The sequence below is a fragment of the Euprymna scolopes genome, chromosome 17, assembly GCF_053919585.1.
Source record: "Euprymna scolopes isolate OS-2025 chromosome 17, ASM5391958v1, whole genome shotgun sequence".
In the NCBI taxonomy this organism is placed as follows: Eukaryota; Metazoa; Mollusca; class Cephalopoda; order Sepiida; family Sepiolidae; genus Euprymna; species Euprymna scolopes.
Window position 1 is genome coordinate 116,448,555 of NC_136498.1, and position 22,149 is coordinate 116,470,703.

At 36.6% G+C, this 22,149-nt stretch overlaps 1 protein-coding gene across 2 annotated transcripts in view; it reads left to right on the plus strand.

Moving 5' to 3' along the window:
- Positions 1–21,347, plus strand: part of LOC145296916 (kappa-type opioid receptor-like) — a 45,651-nt gene extending 24,304 nt beyond the window's left edge. Inside the window, exons 1-2 of one of the 2 annotated variants that reach the window (XM_080143079.1) lie at positions 12,315–12,625; positions 19,739–21,347. In XM_080143079.1, the coding sequence (XP_079999205.1) occupies positions 19,754–20,929 (1,176 nt within the window). In that variant the 5' untranslated portion in view covers positions 12,315–12,625; positions 19,739–19,753 and the 3' untranslated portion in view covers positions 20,930–21,347. Of the gene's footprint in view, positions 1–12,314; positions 12,626–19,738 lie in introns of those variants that run through there. The other variant, XM_080143078.1, reaches the window with a different exon arrangement.
- Positions 21,348–22,149: the final 802 nt, after the last annotated feature.

The window sequence follows — 22,149 nt, forward strand, 5'->3', positions numbered from 1 at the left end:
TAAATTGTTGGTTGGAAGAATGTCAGCATGAAGATAGCTATTTGGTCGAGTCGGCTGTGTCTTGGTGCGTCTGAATAGAATTGAATAAGAAATGGGCCACTATCTTCCAAGAAAAACATTAACATTTGCGCTGAAGAATAAATCAATTTTATTCAATAGGAACACCGGAATACAAAGAGAATTGCTCGGCTGGTAGGCTTTTGTGAAAAAACAGAATGTGGCGTTTTGGAGTTGTCTCTTGTCTTACCACTTCAAACAAAGGACGAGGACAGTTCCTGACGTCTTGTCGTCACGACCTTTCATTCTGAACTATTGCTTCATATCTGGTGCTAAATTCTCTGCGCCGAGACTGAAAGTTAAATATGCGCAGAAGTAGTCTCTCATCCACGTTGTTACACGTCTGAGCTTGACTGCGCATGCGTTAAGTCAAACCACAGCTCAATGCAAGAGATTACTCATACATACAGAAAAAAACGGATACGGGATAGCTGGCGCCATGCTAGCGTCCACTTCAAATCCCATCAAAATTATGAGATTTTTCCTTTTAAGTAACCGTGCAGATTTTTTTTTTCTTTTCCTCGTAATATGTCGACATACGAAATACATCACTATCCTAATTTTTGTGTCCTTTATTGTCTTGTTTACTACTACTACTACTACTACTACTACTACTACTACTACTACTACTACTACTACTACTAATAATAATAATAATAATAATAGTACAGAGAAATATTTAATGTATACTTTTTTTTATTGATTTTACTTAAGTAAGTTTAAAGAGATCAAGGGAGCTAACTCCTCCTGTAGCTAACACGTGATTCTGTTATGATTTAAATTTATATCCGAGGGCTCTTTTAAAAATAAATGCTGTTCCCTTTATGGCTGCTATTTGTATTTCGTTAGAGCTTGGTCTTCCAGGGATTGCTTCTAAGTATTTATGAAGATTCTTTTTTATTAAGCCAGTTGCTCCTATCACAACCGATATAATGTTTATTTCTTTCAGAGACAATGTCGTTTTTAGATCATTTTTTAGGTCCTGATATTTTGTTATCTTTTCCCGTTCAACTCTATTAAGGCCAAAATCATTTGGGACTGTGACATCGATAATGAGCGCAGTTCTTTCGGGCTTGTTCTATATTACAATATCTGGTTTGATGGCCTTGTCTTTTATGTATCTGCCCGCCTGTATGTCTTTGTCATAGAACATGATCACTTTTCCATTTGATGTTATTGGTGGTTCATGTTCCCAGATGTTTGGCGATCTGTTAAGTTGCATCTCTCCTCAGATCTCCCAATGGAGGTACTTACATATTTTATTGTGACGGGCAGTGTAAAGCCCATCTGCCAATAAGATTTGGGCATGCAGACATTAGATGGCTTTTTATATATCTGTGTGAAAATCAAAGTGAGTGAATAATAATAATAATAATAATAATAATAATAATAATAATAATAATAATAACAATAATAATAATGAAAACGAGAACCACAAAATCCTATGGGACTTGGACATACAGACGGACAAACCCATCCAAGTAAGAAGACCAGATGTAATAATTAACAAAAAAGAAAAATCCTGTCAAATCGTAGACTTTGCTGTCCCAGCTGACCACAGGGTGAGTATGAAAGAAAAGGAGAAATGGAGCAAATACACAAAGCTAGCCAGAGAGTTAAAAGGGATTTGGATGATGAAGAAAATCAAAATAGTATCGATAATAGTAGGAGCACTAGAAACAATTCCGAAAAACTTTGAAAAAAGAATGGCAGAAATTGGAATCAGAGGAATGGCTGCAAAAATACAACGACTAACGATAATAAAAACGGCTGAAATAGTAAGGAAAACCTTTGAATGTGGAGAATAATACAAGTATACAATATAAAGAATAAGCGTTATAGGGAATGAAGAACAATGAAGATGCATATCTACAAGTTTACACCCCCATCACGCATCCCCTCTCATTGTCTTATCTCTGCCCCCCCCCCAAGTGATACCAAAGAGCCAAGAAGGGTCAAGGAGGATGGAAAGACTGAGGAGAGAGCGCTGAACAGACGTCCGCTGGACAAGCACGAACAGAACTGGGATCTTGGGGAGGCTTAGTGTCACTCAAATTCCAGTATAGACCAATGGCCGCTGCCAGCTAGAAATCAATGGTAGGAGGCTGTTGCGATGATGCAAATTTATTTGCAAATGCTATCGAAGGAGGTGGAGAAACCTGGACGTCTGTGGAGACTTGTTGTCACTCAGCTTCCAGAGAACACCACAGGTTTCCAATCAGATCTTTGATGACTTGTGTGAAAGCTCCGTGTGAGCCAATAATAATAATAATAATAATAATAATAATAATAATAATAATAATAATAATAATCTATATATTAATACGATAGCGTATGTGTTCTTTTGTGTGTCACACTTACATCTGGGTAGTTTAATTGTTATGTACTTCCATTTCTTGTCATAAATAATTTTATCGAGAATTCTTTATAAGTTTTGGTTTCGGTTTCGATTATAGCTGATGGCACTCCAGTGATCTATTTTTTTTTTTATAAATAATTTTATCAAGAATTCTTCATAAGTTTTGGTTTTGGTTTCGATTATGGCTGAAGGAACTCAAGTTATAAATATATATGCATATATTTTTTCATAACTTTTTATTTTGGTTTCGATTCAAGCTAATGCACCCAAGTCATATGGATATATTTTTTTATTTTTGAAATCACAACTTTATAGCATATAAAAATCGATAGAACATTAACTCTATAATAATATATACGAAATCTGCAAGAATTAAAATATCATATTTAAGCATACTTTATGATCGGGTTTTGCCGGGCGTTTGTACTAGCTTAGATAAATACAAAAAGCTACAATAATATCAGAGCGTCTCCATTTACACCGAACGTCTACAGAATGCCAACGTCAATATATTACATATGAATGTGTCCCCTGTGGAATTTCCACAGGTCCCGCTAGTAATAATAATAATAATAATAATAATAATAATAATAATAAACACTTTGGCATGGATGCAAAAGGACATATAAACCGAGAACCTGAATCACTAATAACTGCAGCACAAGATAACTCGATAAGAACCAACCACATCAAAGCAAAGATCGACAAAACACAAGAAAACAGCAAATGTAGACTCTGTAGACAAAGAGATGAAATGATAAACCATATAATAAATGAATGCAGCAAACTGGCCCAAAAGGAATAAAAGAACAGACATGAACAAGTGGGAAGGGCAGTATGCTGGGAATTATGCAAACAACTGCATTTAAAAAGCACAGATAAATGGTACAAGCATAAGCTGCAACAGTACTTGAAAACGAGAATCACAAAATCCTATGGGACATAGACATACAAACGGATAAACCCATCCAAGCAAGAAGATTGGATGTCGTAATAAGTAACAAGAAAAAAAGTTGTGTCAAATCGTAGACTTAGCTGTTCCAGCTGACTACAGGGTGACATATCAAAGGCTTTTGATAGGGTATGGCATAAAGGTTTACTTCACAAGATCTCTAGCTATAGTATTGCTGAAAATGTCTTCTCAATTATTAAATCATTTCTCTCTGATAGATAGTAGTTGGTGGGCAAAAATCAGAAGCTCACAGTATTAATGCTGGAGTTCCTCAGGGGTTCATCCTGGGCCCAACTCTTTTCCTGATCTACATTAATGATCTTCCAAATCACAATTTTTTTTTTTTTTTTTTTACATGGAGGTCACCACTTATCAAGGCTCAGAGGCCACTCAGGGATAAGGGTTATTGCGTGTACAGTAATCAATGAGATAGTATTGTACCTATTTACTATGCCTCCCCACGGGACAGAGTTAGACACCAGGGTCGTTTTTTAACGTGGAGAAAAGGTACAAAAATAAAAAATTGTCTCAGTCGTGAAGGACTGATCCTCCTCCAAAAGCAAACAAGAAATGGAAGTGCAGCATCTGAAGAACAGATGCTGCACTTTGATCTTGACCAAAAGGCCAAGTTTAAAGACTCATTAGTATTGGAGATTTGATAGAGTGTATTACTTAAGGGGGCGGTTTGTCAGGAGTTTGTTTATGTTGGACTTGAAGTCATCCAAGTTGTAGTCAGGTGGGAAACAGGCAAATGGAAGAGAGTTCCACAGTCGTGCACTTCTGAGAAAGAAGCTCTGCTCATGGAATCTGCGTTAGGATTTAGGCACAGATAAAGTGGGGAAAATTATTGACAGTAGTTTCAGCCAGACGGGTGTTCCTCATGAAATATTGGTGAGGAGGGACGAGAGATTGGAGCTCAGACGAGCATTTTCCATGGAAATAACGATAAAACAAAGACAGGCTCGCAACGTCTCTTCTGTGGGAGAGAGGCTGCAGGGAAGAGAAAAGGGCATCCCTCACTAAGCTACGAAGTCTATTTTGTACTCTGTCAAGGCAGGATAGGCTGTTTTTAGCAGCTCCTGCCCAGATATGGCAGCAGTACTCCATTCTTGGATGTACTTGGCTTTTATACAGATGGAGAATTGCATCAGTAGTGAGATATCTTCTGGAGCGGTAGAAGGATCCCACAATTTTCCCAGTGTCCTTGGCAACAGACTTGATGTACGTGTTCTATTTCAGATTAGGAGGGAAGGTCAAACCCTGAAGCTTGTCAAAACATGGAGCTTCCCCAAGATGAGAGCCATTCATTTCAATTGATGCTAGATGGGGATCAGAGCATTGATGATGTAAAGATAGAAGCTTGGTTTTGGATGCATTAAAAGTGACCAGCCACCTCTTCCCCCACTGTACCATGCACTCGAGATCAAAGGAGAGAGAATCAGAGAAAACTTTGTCATTTACGGCCTTTGATGTGTTGCCATAGATGGTCGTGTCATCAGCATAGATGTCAACAAATGATTTAAGTATGTGTTTTGGGAGATCATTAATGTAGATCAGGAAGCGAGTTGGACCCAGGATTGACCCCTGAGGGACTCCAGCATTAATACTGTGGGCCTCTGATTTCTGCCCATCAACCACTACTCCTATGAACCTATCGGAGAGAAATGATTTAATGATTGAGAAAACATTTCCAGTGATACCTTACATCATTCGTAGACATTTTTGCTGGTGACACTACCATCTATGGTAGCACATCTAAGACAGTAAACAACCAAGTTCTCTCCGATTCTCTTTCCTCTGATCTTGATCACGTTGTACAATGGGGAAAGGAGTGGCTGGTTACTTTTAATGCATCTAAAATCAAGCTTCTATCTTTACATCATCAACGTTCTGATCTCCATCTGGCATCAATTAAAATGAATAGCTCTCGTCTTGGAGAGGCCTCAAGTTTTGACAAGCTTCTGGCTTGACCTTTACTCCTGATCTTAAAGGGAACACATACATCAAATCTGTTGCCAAGGCCGCTGGAAAAATTATCAGATCCTTCTATCTATCTAGTAGATATCTCACTGCTGATGCAATTCTCTATCTTTATAAGAGCCAGATACGTCCAAGGGCAGGAGCTGCTTGAAAGGACTTGTCCTGCCTTGATAGAGTTCAAAATAGACTTCGTAGCCTTGTAGGAGATATCCTTTTCTCTTCCCTACAACCTCTCTCTCACAGAAGAGATGTTGTGAGTTTGTCTCTGCTTTATCGTTATTTTCATGGTAAGTGTTTGACTGAGCTTCAATCTATGGTTCCCCCTTGCCAAACTTTCACAAGAAACACTCGTCTAGCTGAAAACCCTATCAATAATTCCCCCCACTCTTTATCTGTGCCTAAACCTAAACGTAGATTCCATGAATAAAGCTTCTTTCTTAGAACTGCACGCCTGTGGAATTGTCTTCCGTTTTCCTGCTTTCCAGCTGACTACAATATGGTTGTCTTCAAGTCCAACGTAAACAAGTTCTTGATGAACCGTTCCACTTAAGTTAACAAATTTACCGAATTTCCATTTACTAACGATTACTTTATTGTCCAACTGACTACTGTACACTCTTAAGCCTTATCCTAGAGTGGTCTCTGGGCCTTGATACGTGGTTATGCCTATGTAAAAAAAAAAAAAAAATACACAAAGCTAGCCAGAGAACTGAAAGGGATATGGATGATCAAAAAAATCAGGGTAATACCTATAATAGTAGGAGCACTAGGAACAACCTCGAAAAGCTTTGAAAAAAAGAATGGGAGAAATTGGAATCAGAGGGATGACTGAGAAGATACAACGAATAACAATAATGAAAACAACTGAAATATTATGGAAAACCCTTGAATACGTAGAATAGAAATCATCACTCTCGCAAACGCCCTCGTGTTTGCTTAGCATGTAAAATGCCAGCGGAAAATGTAGAAAAGAAAAGACAAGGATAATTTTGTAGGTCGCTCATTGGTGAACATCGTATACCATTAATTTGCATATGTACACAATTGGAAACTGTTAAAAGGGATGAATTGTAAAACGGAGTTGAGTGGAGTTTTTTGTTGGGTAACTTATAACGAGAACGAACGGTGGAAGATAATATAGAATACACGAGGATTTATTGCAAGTTGAGAGAAAGGAAAAAAGACTTTCGTGCGTTGTATTGACAAGAGGACGGGTTAACACTGCCAGTTTTTTTTTTTTTTGTGTTCCCTCGTTATTGGCAGTTCAGGCGATTAGCATTAAAGTAGCCCCAATGACATAATTCTTTTTAATGCAATAAATAAATTTTTGAATCATGCAACCCACACGTGACGGAAGTTAGCGTGCAACTGACACACGGACATAATAAACAAACCTCTCATTCATTTGTTGAACCATATACTTTGAAAATCAATTGGGCTGACAAGCCATAAGCGTAAGAATTATTTTTTTTTTTTTAAGGCGACTTGAAAGTACAATTTAGCGGTAAAGGGTTAAAGAAGAATATATAGCCTAGGAGGATGGACATTGTAGCATTAAGAATTGATTATATAATGTTAAATCGAATTAAAAAAAAAAATTTAATGCTGCAATATTTTAAGTTATAAATTTATTATATTTGTGTTATAATGTGGAAACTAATACGCATGAGCCATATGAGCGGACCAGACAAAAGGTAAAACATGAAAAAACGTTACATGAAACCAAGAATATTGAAGCTTCATATCAATAAGTTCTCTATTCCCTTCCCCAACCCCTCTCGTTTCCCCATCACCGTCCACCCGAAAAAGAGTGATACCAAATAGCCGAGAAAGGTGAAGGAGGAAGGAAAACCCGAGGAGAGAGAGAGAGAGAGAGAGAGAGAGAGAGAGAGAGAGAGAGAGAGAGAGAGAGAGAGCACTGACCAGACTTCTGCTGGTCAAGTGCGAAGAGAACTGGGATTTTGGGGAGGCTTATTGCCACTCAAATTCCAAGAGAGACCAATGGCTGCTGCCAGCGAAAAATCAATGGTAAGCAGCTGTTGCGATAACGCAAATTCATTTGCAAATGTTATCAGCGGAGGTAGAGACTACTGGAAATCTGGAGAGACTCAGCTTCCAGGGAACACCACAGATTGTTTTCAATGAGAGATCTTTGATGACCTGTGTGAAAGCTTCTTGTGAGCCAATAATAATAATAACTAGCAGGACCTGTGGAAATTCCACGGCAGCATCTTTCATATGTAATATATTGATGTTGGGCATTCAGTGGATGTTCAGCGTGTATGGAGACCCCGCGATATTTTTGCATCCCTTTTCTTAAAACTGTAAAATTATTTGTCTAAGTAATCTGGTTAATGTATTGTCAGAATATATCTGGTTATTACAGTTTATCTTCAATATCCTTATAGGAGTTGTGACACGTTTTCACTATATGGACTCCCGGCACGAACAGAAACCCCACAATATAATTATACTATCTTTGGACAGGACATATACTACCCTTGAATTTTTGGCAGAAAATCAAGGCATATTTTAGTTTCACGTATGACATCATTTTTTTTTTTAATTTAAAATTTTCTTTTGTACATTCGTTCGGTAATCGGGAGATCCTATTTATTGAAAAAGAAAATAGAGGGTTATAACATGCTACGGACATGTATCTATATACTAATCTAATGTTCGTAATATGTTGTCGCCTTCTATCCTCCTTTCATTGCCGTTACTTCCAGGAAAACATGTACATTACTATTGTTTATCCCATTCTCTCTCCCTCTATTTCTGCCTTCAAAGTTTTATTCATCTCACGCCCTTCTTTTCCACCCTTTTTCTCTCTCTCCACCTCCCTCTATTCCTATCCGTGTTTGGTTTAATATTTGAAACTCCCCCTCGCCCCTTATCACTTTCCAATGTTTTTTTTAAAACTTAACTGCTGCTGCTGTCTGATTGAAGTTCATTTCCCCCTTTTTTGTGCCTTTTCTAATATCTATTTTCGTATTCATAATAATTATTTCTGTAAAGTCTGATTAAATTATCGTATTGTTGATACGATTCGGTAATCGAAACATATGTAACTAAGCAGAAAAACGGTAATATATATATATATATATATATATATATATATATATATATATATATATATTTGTATATTTGTTCTGCAATAGTATTGAGCACTCTCTTCAGGCTTTTACTAATTACCATTTTTGCTATGTGTGTGTGTGTGTGTGTATTATATGTATGTTACATATATATTATATATATTATAGGATAACAATAGGAATAAAAATGAAGTCACAAAAGCTATATATTGGTAAATATAGAATGGTTAATTTATTCAATAAGGGAATAAAAACATTTAGTTGGGGAGTAGAAGGGACTCTTTATACCAAGGCATTTCGAAGCCTAATGCTTTTCATCAGAAGAGTAGAGAAGATGCTAGGTAACATAATGTCGATGCGACGTCTAGTGTAGGATTCTTCAGGAACAAAATAAATCAAAAAAATTATAGATGAAATAAATTAGGGGGATTTATATCGAATTCTAAGATAAAGGAGGAGCTTATTATATAGAGTCTAATATAAAAAGATGTGTAGGGTTAAATATATATATATAACTACTTCATTTGCTCACATAAAATTAAACTACGAAAGTATAAATTTATGCGTAAACTTTAAGTATTTACTTCAAAAGTACTCAATACGTAGGTAGAGCTAGTTAGTAATTTATAAAGTATATATGGCATAAGCATGAAGAATACTAGAGTGGATGAAACGCGGAATATTCAGTGTAGCTTTATAAATTACTATATATATATATATATATATATGTATATATATATATATATAAAGTTTGTAAAATATATATATTATATATATGTATATTATATATATTATATATATAAAGTTTGTAATATATATATTATATATATATATTATATATATTATATATATAAAGTTTGTAAAATATATATATATTATATATATTATATATTATATATGTATAAATACATATATATATTATATTATATATATATAAAGTTTGTAATATATATATATATATATATAAAGTTTGTAAAATATATATATTATATATATGTATATATTATATATATGTATATATTATATATATATATATATTATATATATATAGTTTGTAAAATATACATATTATATATATACTAACGAGGGATACCCGGCGTTGCCAGGATGTTTGGAGGTGTGTGTGAAAACTTCGAGAGGGGTGGGGTTAAAAAATGTTTTGGTAGGTAAATATGAGGATCGAACCCGAACCGTTGAGGCAAAGTTGGAAATTAAAGTGTGAAAAAAAAAAGAGTTCGACGGTTTTAACCATTGGGCCACCGGGAGATGCTAACGGAAGCACGTTTGAATTTATTTAATTACTTGGATTTGGAGGTGCACATTTTAATGAGTTAATGAGGTCAAGTTTGACTGCGGGATAGTATTTCATTTACTGCGGGAACACTTTTTTATTTTTATTTTCCCAAGATGTTATAGGAAAAAGACTAACCCACATGTGGCGAGCGACAAATGTTGAATATTTATCTTCCCGAAGTCGAGCAAATTAAATAGACAGGCGAGCTTCATTGTTAACTCTGAGATATTACGATTTATATGTGATAAAAAGTTGTGAACCGACTGACCGCTTCTTTGAAAAAAGCCTTTTGTAGACATGCAGAAAAAGCGAACACACATACAAACATACATACATTTTCGCTTTTATATTTATAGACTAGCGGGGGTACCCGGCATTGCCCAGGTGTTTGCAGGTATGTGTGGTGTTAGATAAAAAAGAACCCTGGGTGGTAGGATCGAACCGGAAGCCCTGAGGCGAAGTTTGAAAATAAAATCGGCCAGCCAGAATGAGTTAGTGAAAGATGTTTGAATTTATTTAAGAAGTAAATTGACAGGTGCGCGGCCGGAAGTCGTCGAGCGTTACGACGACGACGACGACGACGACGACGACGACGACGACGACGACGACGACGACGACGACGACGACGATGACGTAGGTTTGTTTGTTATAAGCGAAGTAAAAAAAGAAAACAACGTTAACACTTAAGCGGGGGAAAAACACAAAAACAAAACTAACGCAAGGCAAACGAACGATGAAAACAGAAAATGAACACGTGAAAAATGGCTTAAATAAGCCTGTTTCGATATTAAAATTTAAAAAATCGGTGGGTACCCGGGTGTTTTGGGGTGTGTGGTCGGGGGTGGATAAGCGAAGTAAAAAAAAACCCAGAAAAATGAACGTTACGTGAAAAATGGCTTAAATAACACTGGTTCAATATTTAAATTTAAAAAATCGAAAAAAAAAAAAGACATCTCACACCACGATTCGAACCCAAAACGTTCAGATAATGAACCAACGCGCTAACCAACTGACCTAACGCGACGTACACGAAATGTGTTCAGTTTTTCAACTATTTAAAGTAAATCAGATCATGACGTCATCTGACGCATGCGTAGAACCGGTCGAGAGGGCCGTTTTTGTTGACCCCCCCCGTCGAAGATTGTCGATTTCGGGGTGGAAAAAAATTAACGTTTTTGGCCAATTTTTCGATATTTTTGAGTTTGTGAATTTTTGTTGTTTCTGTCAAAAGTTTTTAGCAGACACACAAACATACACACATACATACATACATTTTCGCTTTTATATATATAGATTATATATATAATATATATAAAGTTCGTCATATATATATATATTATATATATTATATATAATATATAAATATATATTATATATTATATATATAAAGTTTGTAAAATATACATATTATATATATTATATATATTATAAAGTTCGTAAAATATATATATTATATATTATATATATACATATTATATATATATATATAAAGTTTGTAATATATATTATATATTATATATATATAAAGTTTGTAAAATATATATATTATATATATATGTCTATTATATATATATATATATATATATATATATGTAAAGTTTGTAAAATATATATGGCAATGATTTAGTATGTATGCTTCTGTATATGTGTGTGTATATGTGTGTATATGTGTGTGCATATATGTATGTTTATGCGTTAATTTTCACATTGTCCTTGATGTTTACGGATGTCCGGCGCGGATGCAGACGCCATGATAGTAATGATATTACTGTTTAACCGCATAATACAAAATTAATGCCACAATGATCGAGATCCCGTTACATTTTGCTCGAGACAAGTTGCGTTTGATCTTGATTGTAAATTATATCACCAGAGAGAGAGAGAGAGAGAAAGAGAAAGAGAGAGAGAGAGAGAGGCGGGAAAGAAAGTGATATATAAGAGAGAGAGAGAGAGAGAGAGAGAGAGAGAGAGAGAGAGAGAGAGAGAGATTGAGAGAGAGAGCGTAATTTATCAAAATTAAAACGAGGTTACGAAGTGGAAAACAAAATTTTTGGCTTTCATTTACACCGATCGGATCCATTTTTTTTTTTTTTATTATTATTATTTGTGTCTTGGAGTTCGATCACGATTAATTGATTACTTTTTCGTACCTTTGTTTTTTGAACGTGTAAGAGTTTTCTTTAATAAAAAAAAAAAAAGAAAGGTTTTAACGAATCAATATACCAGCTTTACTTCGAAATATCCGATTCAAGGTCGACAATTTTTTTTTCGATTCTTCTTAAACGACCTGCAATAACCCTTCTCGGATTTCGCCATCGTTTTTTTTTCTGCAAAACTAAAGCAATCCCGACATCAGAAATCTCGTCCGGATTAGATGTTTTACGCATACACAAAAAGGCGACAACGCAGCAATAGAAGCTCTGATCTGTTTGTGATGCTTGTGATTAGAAATCGATGTGCGAGACGAAACAAGACGAACAAGCATAATACCCCCTTTTTTATTCGTTCAGCTTACTCTTTCCTTTTCTTTTTCCTTTTCACTTCTTTTATTGGCTGATTTTTATATCGAGACTGTTTTGCTTATTTACCCGTTTTCTTTCTGTTCGTTTCTGTATGCCCATTTCGTCAATTTCTAAAGCTACCAACAAAGAGTTTTCAACCAATTTGGAAATATTCTCAAACCCTCAAAAAGTAACACCTATACGCGAATGTAGTAATCTAGTGTGAGACTGTACAAGTTTATCTTCTTGATGAACAGACGTTCAAAGTTCTTCCTAAATGCCGCAACGGCGTTGCCTCGACGCCCATCACAAAAGACTGGAATGAAGGACGCCGAAATCCTTTTAAACCTGATGCTCTATTTCCAGTGAACACAGGCCACTAAGAAGGTACATTTTATTTCACACACACACACACACACACACACACACACACACACACACACACACACACACACACACACACACACACACACACGGGGGTGGGGGCGAAAGACAGGTTCGCAGTGGAGGGGCAAAATACAATTATACAGTTTCAGTTTTCATGATTCCATGTAATGTTCCATTGCGTTTTACATCTGGAGCATTTTCTGTATATCCGGTCTGTGCCTGTAGTTTATGTGCGTTAATCTCCGCACTCAAGGGTTTTCCTTAATATTTCAGCTGTTATCATTATTTTTATCCGTTGTATCTTCTCAGTCCTCCCTCTGATTCCAATCTCTCCCATTGTTTTTTCAAAGTTTTTTGGTGTTGTTCCTAGCACTCCTATTATTATTATTATTATTATTATTATTATTATTATTATTATTATTATTGGCTCACATGGAGCTTTCACACAAGTCAACAAACGATCTGATTGGAAACTTGTGGTGTTCTCTGGAAGCTGAATGACAACAAGTCTCCCCAGACGTCCAGGTCTCTTTACCTCCTTCGGTAGCATTTGCAAATGAATTTGCATCATCGCAACAGCCGCTTACCATTGATTTCTCGCTGGTAGTGGTCATTGGTTTATATTGGAATTTGAGTGGCACTAACCCTCCCCAAGGTCCCAGTTCTCTTTGCGCTTGTCCAGTCGATCCTTCAGTCCTTATTGACCCTTCTCGGCCATTTGGTATAACTTTTTTTTTTGGGGGGGGGGGCGGTGATGAAACAATGGGGTGATGTATGATGGGGGGGGTGTAGAACTTATAAATATGCAGTTTCGGTGTTCTTCATTCTCTGTAACGCTTATTCGTTATATTATCTTGTATTATTCTCCGCATTCAAGGGTTTTCCTTAATATTTCAATCGTTTTTATTATCGTTAGTCGTTGTACTTTTGCAGTTGTTCCTCCGATTCCAATTTTTGACATTCTTTTTTCGAAGTTTTTCGGAAATGTTCCTAGTGCTCCTACTATTATCGGTACTATTTTGATTTTTTTCATCATCCAAATCCCTTTTAACTCTCTGGCTAGCTCTGTGTATTTGCTCCGTTTCACCTTTTCTTTCATACTCACCCTGTGGTCAGCTGGGACAGCAAAGTCTACGATTTGACAGGATTTTTCTTTTTTGTTAATTATTATGACATATGGACATATGTATGTCCATGTCCCATAGGATTTTGTGGTCCTCGTTTTCGAATGCTGTTGCAGGTTTATGCTTGTACCAGTTATCTGTACGCTCAAAATGCAGCCATTTACACAATTCTCAGTGTACCACCCTCCCCACTTGGTCATGCCTGTTTTTGTATTCCTTTTGGTCAAGTTTGCTGCATTCGATTACTATATGGTTTATCGTTTCGTCTCTTTGTCCACAGAGTCTGCATTTGCTGTTTTCTTGTGTTTTATCGATCCTTGCTTTGATATGGTTGGTTCTTATCGAGTTATCTTGTGCTGCAGTTATTAGTGATTCAGTTTCTCGGTTTATATGTCCTTTTCGCATCCATGTCCAGGTGTTTTCGTTATTCTCATCTTTTGTCATTCTTATGAATCTTCCGTGGAGTTGTTTTTTCTTCCCACTTCTCTTTTCTCGTTTTGTCGTTTGTCTCTCTGTTTTCTGTTTTTTTTAATTTCTTCTTCTTCTTCTTCTTCTTCTTCTTCTTCTTCTTCTTATTATTATTATTATTATTATTATTATAATAATAATAATAATAATAATAATAATACTTAATAATTAATAATAATACTTAATAATTATTATTATTATTATTATTATTATAATAATAATAATAATAATAATAATAATAATAATAATAATAATAATAATAATAATAATAATAATAATAATACTACTACATTTTTATCAGTCGTTTAACGTAAACAGCTAGTCATTGGAATAGTTTCAGTAACGATTAATAACTCTTTTCATCAGTTTCCCTACCCTTTAGTTACTGCGGGACTTGACTCAAACAGGAAATGGGATCAAACGACAAATAGCGTATCGCGTAATCATATCGTTTCACTAGAACAATTTATGTCTCCATGTCTGCCAATACTTTGAACACCACTCATTCTATAACGACACTATTTCCACCTAAATATCATCGTCTTCCTTTTCCGACGAGTTTAGCTTATTATAGCTAGGGTCAAACGTTTTGCTTTGCTGATCTTTCGTCTGCAACAAATTCTGTCAAATCGTTAATATGCACTGGCTAACATATCTACTGGCAAACATATCCACCTCAGTATTTAACATGCCTACCTGTCTCTCTGTTTATCTATCAATATGTTCGTATCTCTTCCGTCCCGGAAATGAAAACTGACACTTGATCCTTTCTCTAACATCCCGGAAAAGAGGTAAATAAAAAACATAAATAAAATAAACTTTTATTTATTTATTTTTTTGAATCCTTTGAGATGAGGTTTCATAATTTATGTATTCATTTTTTTTTTTTGCACACTGTTATCCTCATCTTCATAGTTGTTATTATTTCACTACGTTTCTGTCAACTCATCCTCTGGCCTTCTTCAGGTGATTAACTGCGACGGGATAGGAGCGCTAAGTCTTGTAACTGTATCTCCAGTAATTACGAGTAATTACGGCCTTCCATAGTTGTCTCGTCACGTTTTGGCCATCTAATCCTCTGTCTGGCTTTGGGTAGGACTGAAACCGCTATCTTCAGACAATGCTCACCTGAAACGATAGAGACTCAATGCCTCTATCCACTGCGCCAAGCAGGCCAGAGAATGAGTTGGCTGAAACGTGGTGAAACAATACGCTTTTACAAGCAAAATTTTTTTAGTAAAGAATCCAAAGTTTGTATTGATTTTGAATTAGGATTTATTTTATGATAATATCGTGGGGTTTGCAATCGCGCGACATATCCATAAAACCTCATAACTCTCGTTTCCCTTATTTTGTCCTTTAATCCTTGCATTCCATCAGCGATGCTTCTGACAAAGGAGGGAGAATTGCTGTTTTCTGGGTTAGAATCCATCCATCTGACACTTATTGTTGGCTGGCTTTTGACTACAAAGTAGTTTTTTGTATTTGTTTGCCGTTCGTTTTTTTTTTTTTGGCAAGTGGCATCATGACTTGTCTAAAGCGTTTTTTTTTTTTAGGCAAGTGGCATCATGACTTGTCTAGAGTGATTTCCAGTTTAAAATATCAAATACAGTGTTTTGTATAATTTATTTATATTTTAAAATTTTAAATTATAAAAAATTATAAAGAAAAACAAAACAAACAAGAATAAACGCGGTAATACGTGGTTTAGAGCTGATGCAACGTGCACTCTTTGTTATGGGCATCACATGACGCTGCTTCCCATGGTTATGTGTAACGAAGCATTTTCTTTCATTTAGTATGCCATCTTCTATAATATAAATCTCACTTGTCTGTTTAAATGTATATATGTATGTTTGTATGTCTGCCTAAAACTTTCGACAGAGCGACGGATTTTCACGAGATCCGTATTTGAAGCTGGACCCTCCGGACGACAAATATCGAAAAATTGGCTAAAAACATAAATTCCTTCACCCTCAACTGAGCACTTTTCTACAGAGAGGGGTCGGTTTTTTTCGTTGATACTTTCGAAAGTCATCCCCTCTTTCTGCAAAGACTTCACTTTTTTTTTCACGTTTTATTTTCCTCCTTCGCGGTACGGGTTCGAGCCTGCCTGCCTACTACCACTTTTTTTTTTTTTGCTCAACACACACCTCCAAGCACCCGGGAAACGCCGCGCACTCATGCTATTGTTAAATAAAAGTGAAAGTCAACTTTTTTGAACGTTGAATTTGTCACACATTTTGAGAAGTTTCGTATTTTATTCTTTTCCCCCAATTTCATTACAAATGAAGACTCGAAAACAACAGCAAAAAAAGGATTTTTCGTTGCTTTATTGCTGATATGGTTCTATATTATCTCATGCGCATACTCGTTTCTGTTGGTGTGGTGATAAAAAAATTGAAAATTATAAAAATTTGAAAAAAAAAATAAATCAAGACAAAAACAAACACAAAAAAACATTGGTAATATGTGGTTTAGGTCTGATGCAACCTGCGCTTAATCTTGTTTATAGGAACCACATACGAAAGTCTGTATGTTACTCATATTATTATGCATGACATTACTTCTCATGGTTATGTAGTTTTTTTAATTTTTTTTTTCTTCTTTCCCCAATTTCGACGGCGACATCATCATCATCATCATCATCATCATCATCATCATCATCATCATCATCATCATCATCATCATCATCATCGGCGGCGGCGGCGGCAATCCTTCCGCTTAACAGCATTGGTGCCCATGGCACTACAATGCGGGCGCCTATCCATACCCCGAAACAGCACAACTGTTTTCCTGCTTTCCAACTGACTACAATATGGCCGTCTTCAAGTTCGATATCAACAAATTCTTGATGAGCCATCCCCTTAAGTTATCCAATTTACCAAATTTCCACTACTAAAGGTGACTACAGCATGTTCCCCTTAACCACTGTACACTCATTAACCCTTATCCTCGGGTGGCCCCCGGGCCTTGATAAGTGGTAACTCCTTTATAAAATAATAATAAAAAAGAAAACTTTTGACGATAATTCAATCCAATCGATCAAGTTATCCATCAAAGTGCGTCTTAGTTGATTTTGCATTTTCGATCCTGGCATTCTACCAGTCAATACTAGATGTTTCATGCCTTTTTGATTAGCAATAAAGATTCGAAAAAAAGGATTTTATGTTATGTGAGATATTTCCATATTATCTTTTGTTCATACTCGTTTCCGAGGGGAGCTTTACCGAGGGGAGCTTTACCGAGGGGAACTTTACCGAGGGGAGCACAGCACAAGTGTCAACATTTGTTCTGCCATTACTATCAGATCGGCTTATAACACGATCAGCCGGTCACTGGCACGTGACCAACTCATGTGTTACACTAAATGTCTTAGAAACGGTCCTATGATGATGTGGCGATGGGCCAGTCGTTAGGGTCTGAGTATCAAGAGGAAAGGCATACCTGAGATGTCGGATGTGGCTGTGTGACTCCTTCATCCTCTCAAGATGACATCTTCACCCTAACCCTAACCCAAACCCTAACCCTAAACTCAAACCCTAACCCTAACCTTAAACCCTAACCCTAACCCTAACCTAACTCTAACCCTAACCCTAAACCCTAACCCTAACCCTAAACCCTAACCCTAACCCTAATCCCTAACCCTAAACCCTAAACCCTAACCCTAACCCTAAACCCTAAACCCTAACCCTAACCCTAACCCTAACACTAAACCCTAACCCTAACACTAAACCCTAACCCTAACCCTAACTCCTTCATTCTTTCAAGATCACTTTGGTGGCATTCTGGCTTGGACATTCTTCGTCTTCAGGCCCACTTCGTTCTTTAATGCAGACATTTATGGCAGACACAAAAAACACACAACACAGGTCGCAATATATATGAGAAATATAATTATTTATCTTTTTTACATGAAAATATTACAATATTTTTACAAAAACAATTTACAAATGATAATTAACTTTCACAATATATACTAGCTAACCTTAACTAATGCTGAGGGAGGGCTGCCCCCCTCATTTATGGAGAGACAAAAATATACGTTTTACCCCATGCTGTCTGGACAAAAAAGAGATCGAGAAAAGAAAAGAAATTGTGGGATTGCATTCTGGTTGCTTATGTATCCCTCCGCCCATGGCCAAATCACCTCTTGGCCATACAGGGAGGTGGTGTGAACAACCACAACCGGGGCACTAAGATATAGCGGCACAGCTTATTCATTAAAACTATTTTTGTTGTTCATTCTTTTCTAAATAACAAAAAAACAAATGTTTATAAATTCAACTCTTGATTTTCATAAACTGCAACCTGTCAAAACAATCTCTGCTTTTAATTCCAAATGTGACGAATAACTGCATTCAAATGTTTGCTTTATATTTGTATAAACTGCTTTTGTAATGAAGACAGCTATTGTCATAATCGTCATAACTATCACTAGATATCACATTACTAACATCATTATTATATTTGTACTCACTAGGAGTTCTTACACAGGCCATCATCAGAGATTACTCACTTATCCCTGAAGTCTGCTTGACAATGCCTCTCCGGATTTCCAGTATTATCCAACTTTTTTCGATAACATTTGCATTATCACAACAGCCACTCACCATTGATTTCCCACCGGCAACGACCATTGGTCTTCATTGGAATTTCGGTAGCAGTAAGCCTCCCCAAGATCTAAGCAATTTTTCCACTCGCCCAGTGGAAGTCTGTTTAGTGCTTTTATCGCCGGTCCTTCCATCCTCCTTGACCCTATTTTGTGCGGTATAAGCCGAGATTGAAGCCCTTTTTTAAAGGGAGGGGGCGACACAGGTTGTAAGACTTATCATTTTCTGTACCTCCACATGGATAATCTCGTTAATCTGGGAACAGGAATCCACAGCTGTCCTTCTTTATCTATGAGCAACACCAAAATTGCTTACTAGCTAATGCATCATCATCATCATCATCATCATCATCATCATCATCATCATCATCATCATGGAGGTTACGGTGCCTCAGTGGTTAACAATACTTACTGACAACATTGAGTGTACCAAGTTGGAATCCAGTTCGTTCCACAGAAACACTCTCGCTTAGGGATGTTGGCAACCTTCACGTGGTTCCTCCCGTAAGTATCTGATATCCTTTTAAAAACAATTCTGTGAAACGAATGCCAATAATAATCATCATGAATAATGTTTAACAAGAAAACAAACTTAATACCACCACCACCACCACCACCACCACCACCACCACCACCACCACCACCACCACCATCATCATCATCATCATCATCATCATCATCAGTTCAACGTCTGTTTTATATGCTGACATGTGTAATTTCCAAACTAACCTATCTCTGGCCAGGTCTTTATTTATTTTTTTATTTATTTATTTATTTATCTCTTCCTTTTCTCTTGAATCCATTCATATCGCTTCATCCTCAGTTTTACCAACTTCCTCCAGTCAACTAACCCGCTTACTGAAACTGTTCTACATTGTCGTTTTCATTTATTTATTTATTTATTTCCAGGTAGCAGAACCGGAAATGAATAATCTGACTCTACTCATCGACGACATCCCATTTTGGGCAGGCGAAAATCTATCATGGAACTTCTCAAACGTGTCCGACTACTACTACGACGACGACAACGGCAACACGTTCGACGACCAGATGTTCACTTTCTACCGGGATATTATCGTCACAATGAATACATACGCCTACCCATTCATATCGCTTACTGGACTGACCGGAAACAGCCTCGCCTTTGTTACGTTCATATCTCTAAATCTTCGCAAAGTGTCGTGCAATCTATATCTGGCGACGCGGGCTATCACAGACTCGGGCCTGTTGTTGTTGATATTTGTCTACTGGCTTGAGATGTTCGACATCTTTTTGGTCAACTCGGACGTCCTGTGCCGGATGGTCACCTTTCTCTCCTATATCTTCGCGTTCTTATCCGTCTGGCTTGTACTGGCCGTGACTCTGGAGAACTATATCCGAATCTGCTACCCGTTTCACGCGTCGCGTTTCTGTACGGTGAGCACGGCGAACAAGGTGATCGTCTTACTGGTGCTGGTCAGTGTAATACTCTACAATTTTGCCATCTGGACAACACACTCCATCATGCAGGACGACGTTGTTAGTTGTCGCAACAATAACACCTACGCGCACCTCCTGATCATCATGACCTACGTCGACACACTGGTTACTTTTCTTCTTCCTTCCGGTCTCGCCATCTTCATGATCATTTCCATTTTCTATAATTCATTCAAGAACTCCAGACGACGCGGTCAGGGTGAGAACAAAAGACTTAACCTTCAGAGCAAGGTCACCCGCATGTTGCTTGTCGTCTCCGTGGTGTTTCTCGTCCTCAACCTTCCGTTGCACGTATTTAGAACCAGGATGCTCTTACCGTCGTTGATCACGGGGCAATACCTTGCCGAACGGGTCGCGCCTTCCGCCTATCTCATCAACAGTGTATTACTCTTGCTTTATTACACGAGTTCAGCTATTAACTGTTTGCTGTATCTGTCATGCGGCGTTACGTTTCGCAACGAATTCGTTAGACGTTTCTTCTACTGTAACCGTGTTCAGATAAAAAAAGACACAGATGCGAGCCAGGTGTCTACCGATCGCATGGCTGCAAGACTCTCCAACGAATTGGAAATGTCTTCTGTGAAGTTATCAGAGGAGAACGACATAATTACGAACGATGTGTGAGACTACAAAGTGATAATAATTTTAATAGATAACTATTTCATACTAGCAGGGATACCAGACATCGCCCGGGATCCTATTTTTCGTCAATTACTTAGATTACAGAAAAAAAAGTAAAAGCGGAACAATCTGTGCAACATTTGTAATGTGGGTACTTATGCAGAATACGGACCGTGCTGAAATAATAACGTTATTATTTAGAAACCTATTCATAAAATAGGGATGGGGGCTTCAAAACAATATTCTGTTCGCTCACCTTACAATTTAATAAACAAAATACGCGGAATTTAACTTGAAAATTATATCTAAAAAATCCCCGTCCGTATTCTGCATATGTACCGTAATTTGAAAATTTACAGATTATTTTGTTATAAAAATCAGAATAAAATAATTTATGCTCGGCGGAGGTTCGAACTCATTACTTCTGCCTCTAAACAAAGCGTAATAACCAATTGGACCACTGATTTATTTTTTTCTCCTCCTCATAGTTGAATATTATTTAAAACTACAACGGAAATGTTTCTTTTTGTGGTTTTTCATCTCTATATTTACCTTTCTCTCTTCTCAGACCGTCAAGCAAAGCCAGCGAAAGAAAGGAGAGAAAGAATGCGAAAAAGACAAATCAAGACGTTCTTTCCCTATTCCCCCCCCCCAATAAAGATCGAAAAAAAAAATATCGGTTATTAAATTATTACCCATTTATTTGGATACCAGTATGAGTAGTTCTAACCACCCGGCCTTCCTTTATTTTTGATCCATAAAAAATAAAATATTGATCAGGATTAAATATTAAGTCAATGAAATCGACAGAAAATAAATAATTTGTTTTTAATATCACGGGCCAATATTTGCCTTAAATCACTGATAAAACAGATTTATAAGTGACTTTTGTTAAGAATGTTATTACTGTCATTACTTCAAAAGTAGTTAAATAAAATTGTGTCAAGCAGAGGAACAAATACTTCTTCATTAACATTTTTTTTCACGTTTACACAGATTGTCTGCTTGAATCACTAGGTTGGTGCGTCCGTCACCATGAACCCTTCGTGAACTGGGTGTTCAAAATTACTTAGAAGGCCAATGACGTACACACAAACGCCATTCTTTTGAGTCAAATAAATACATAATGCATTAATTTAGAATTACCAAACTTTACATGTGTATTCTTCAGGCCTTTTGTGATTAAACCCTGTCCTGTTTTTGTATATACTATGAATTATTTT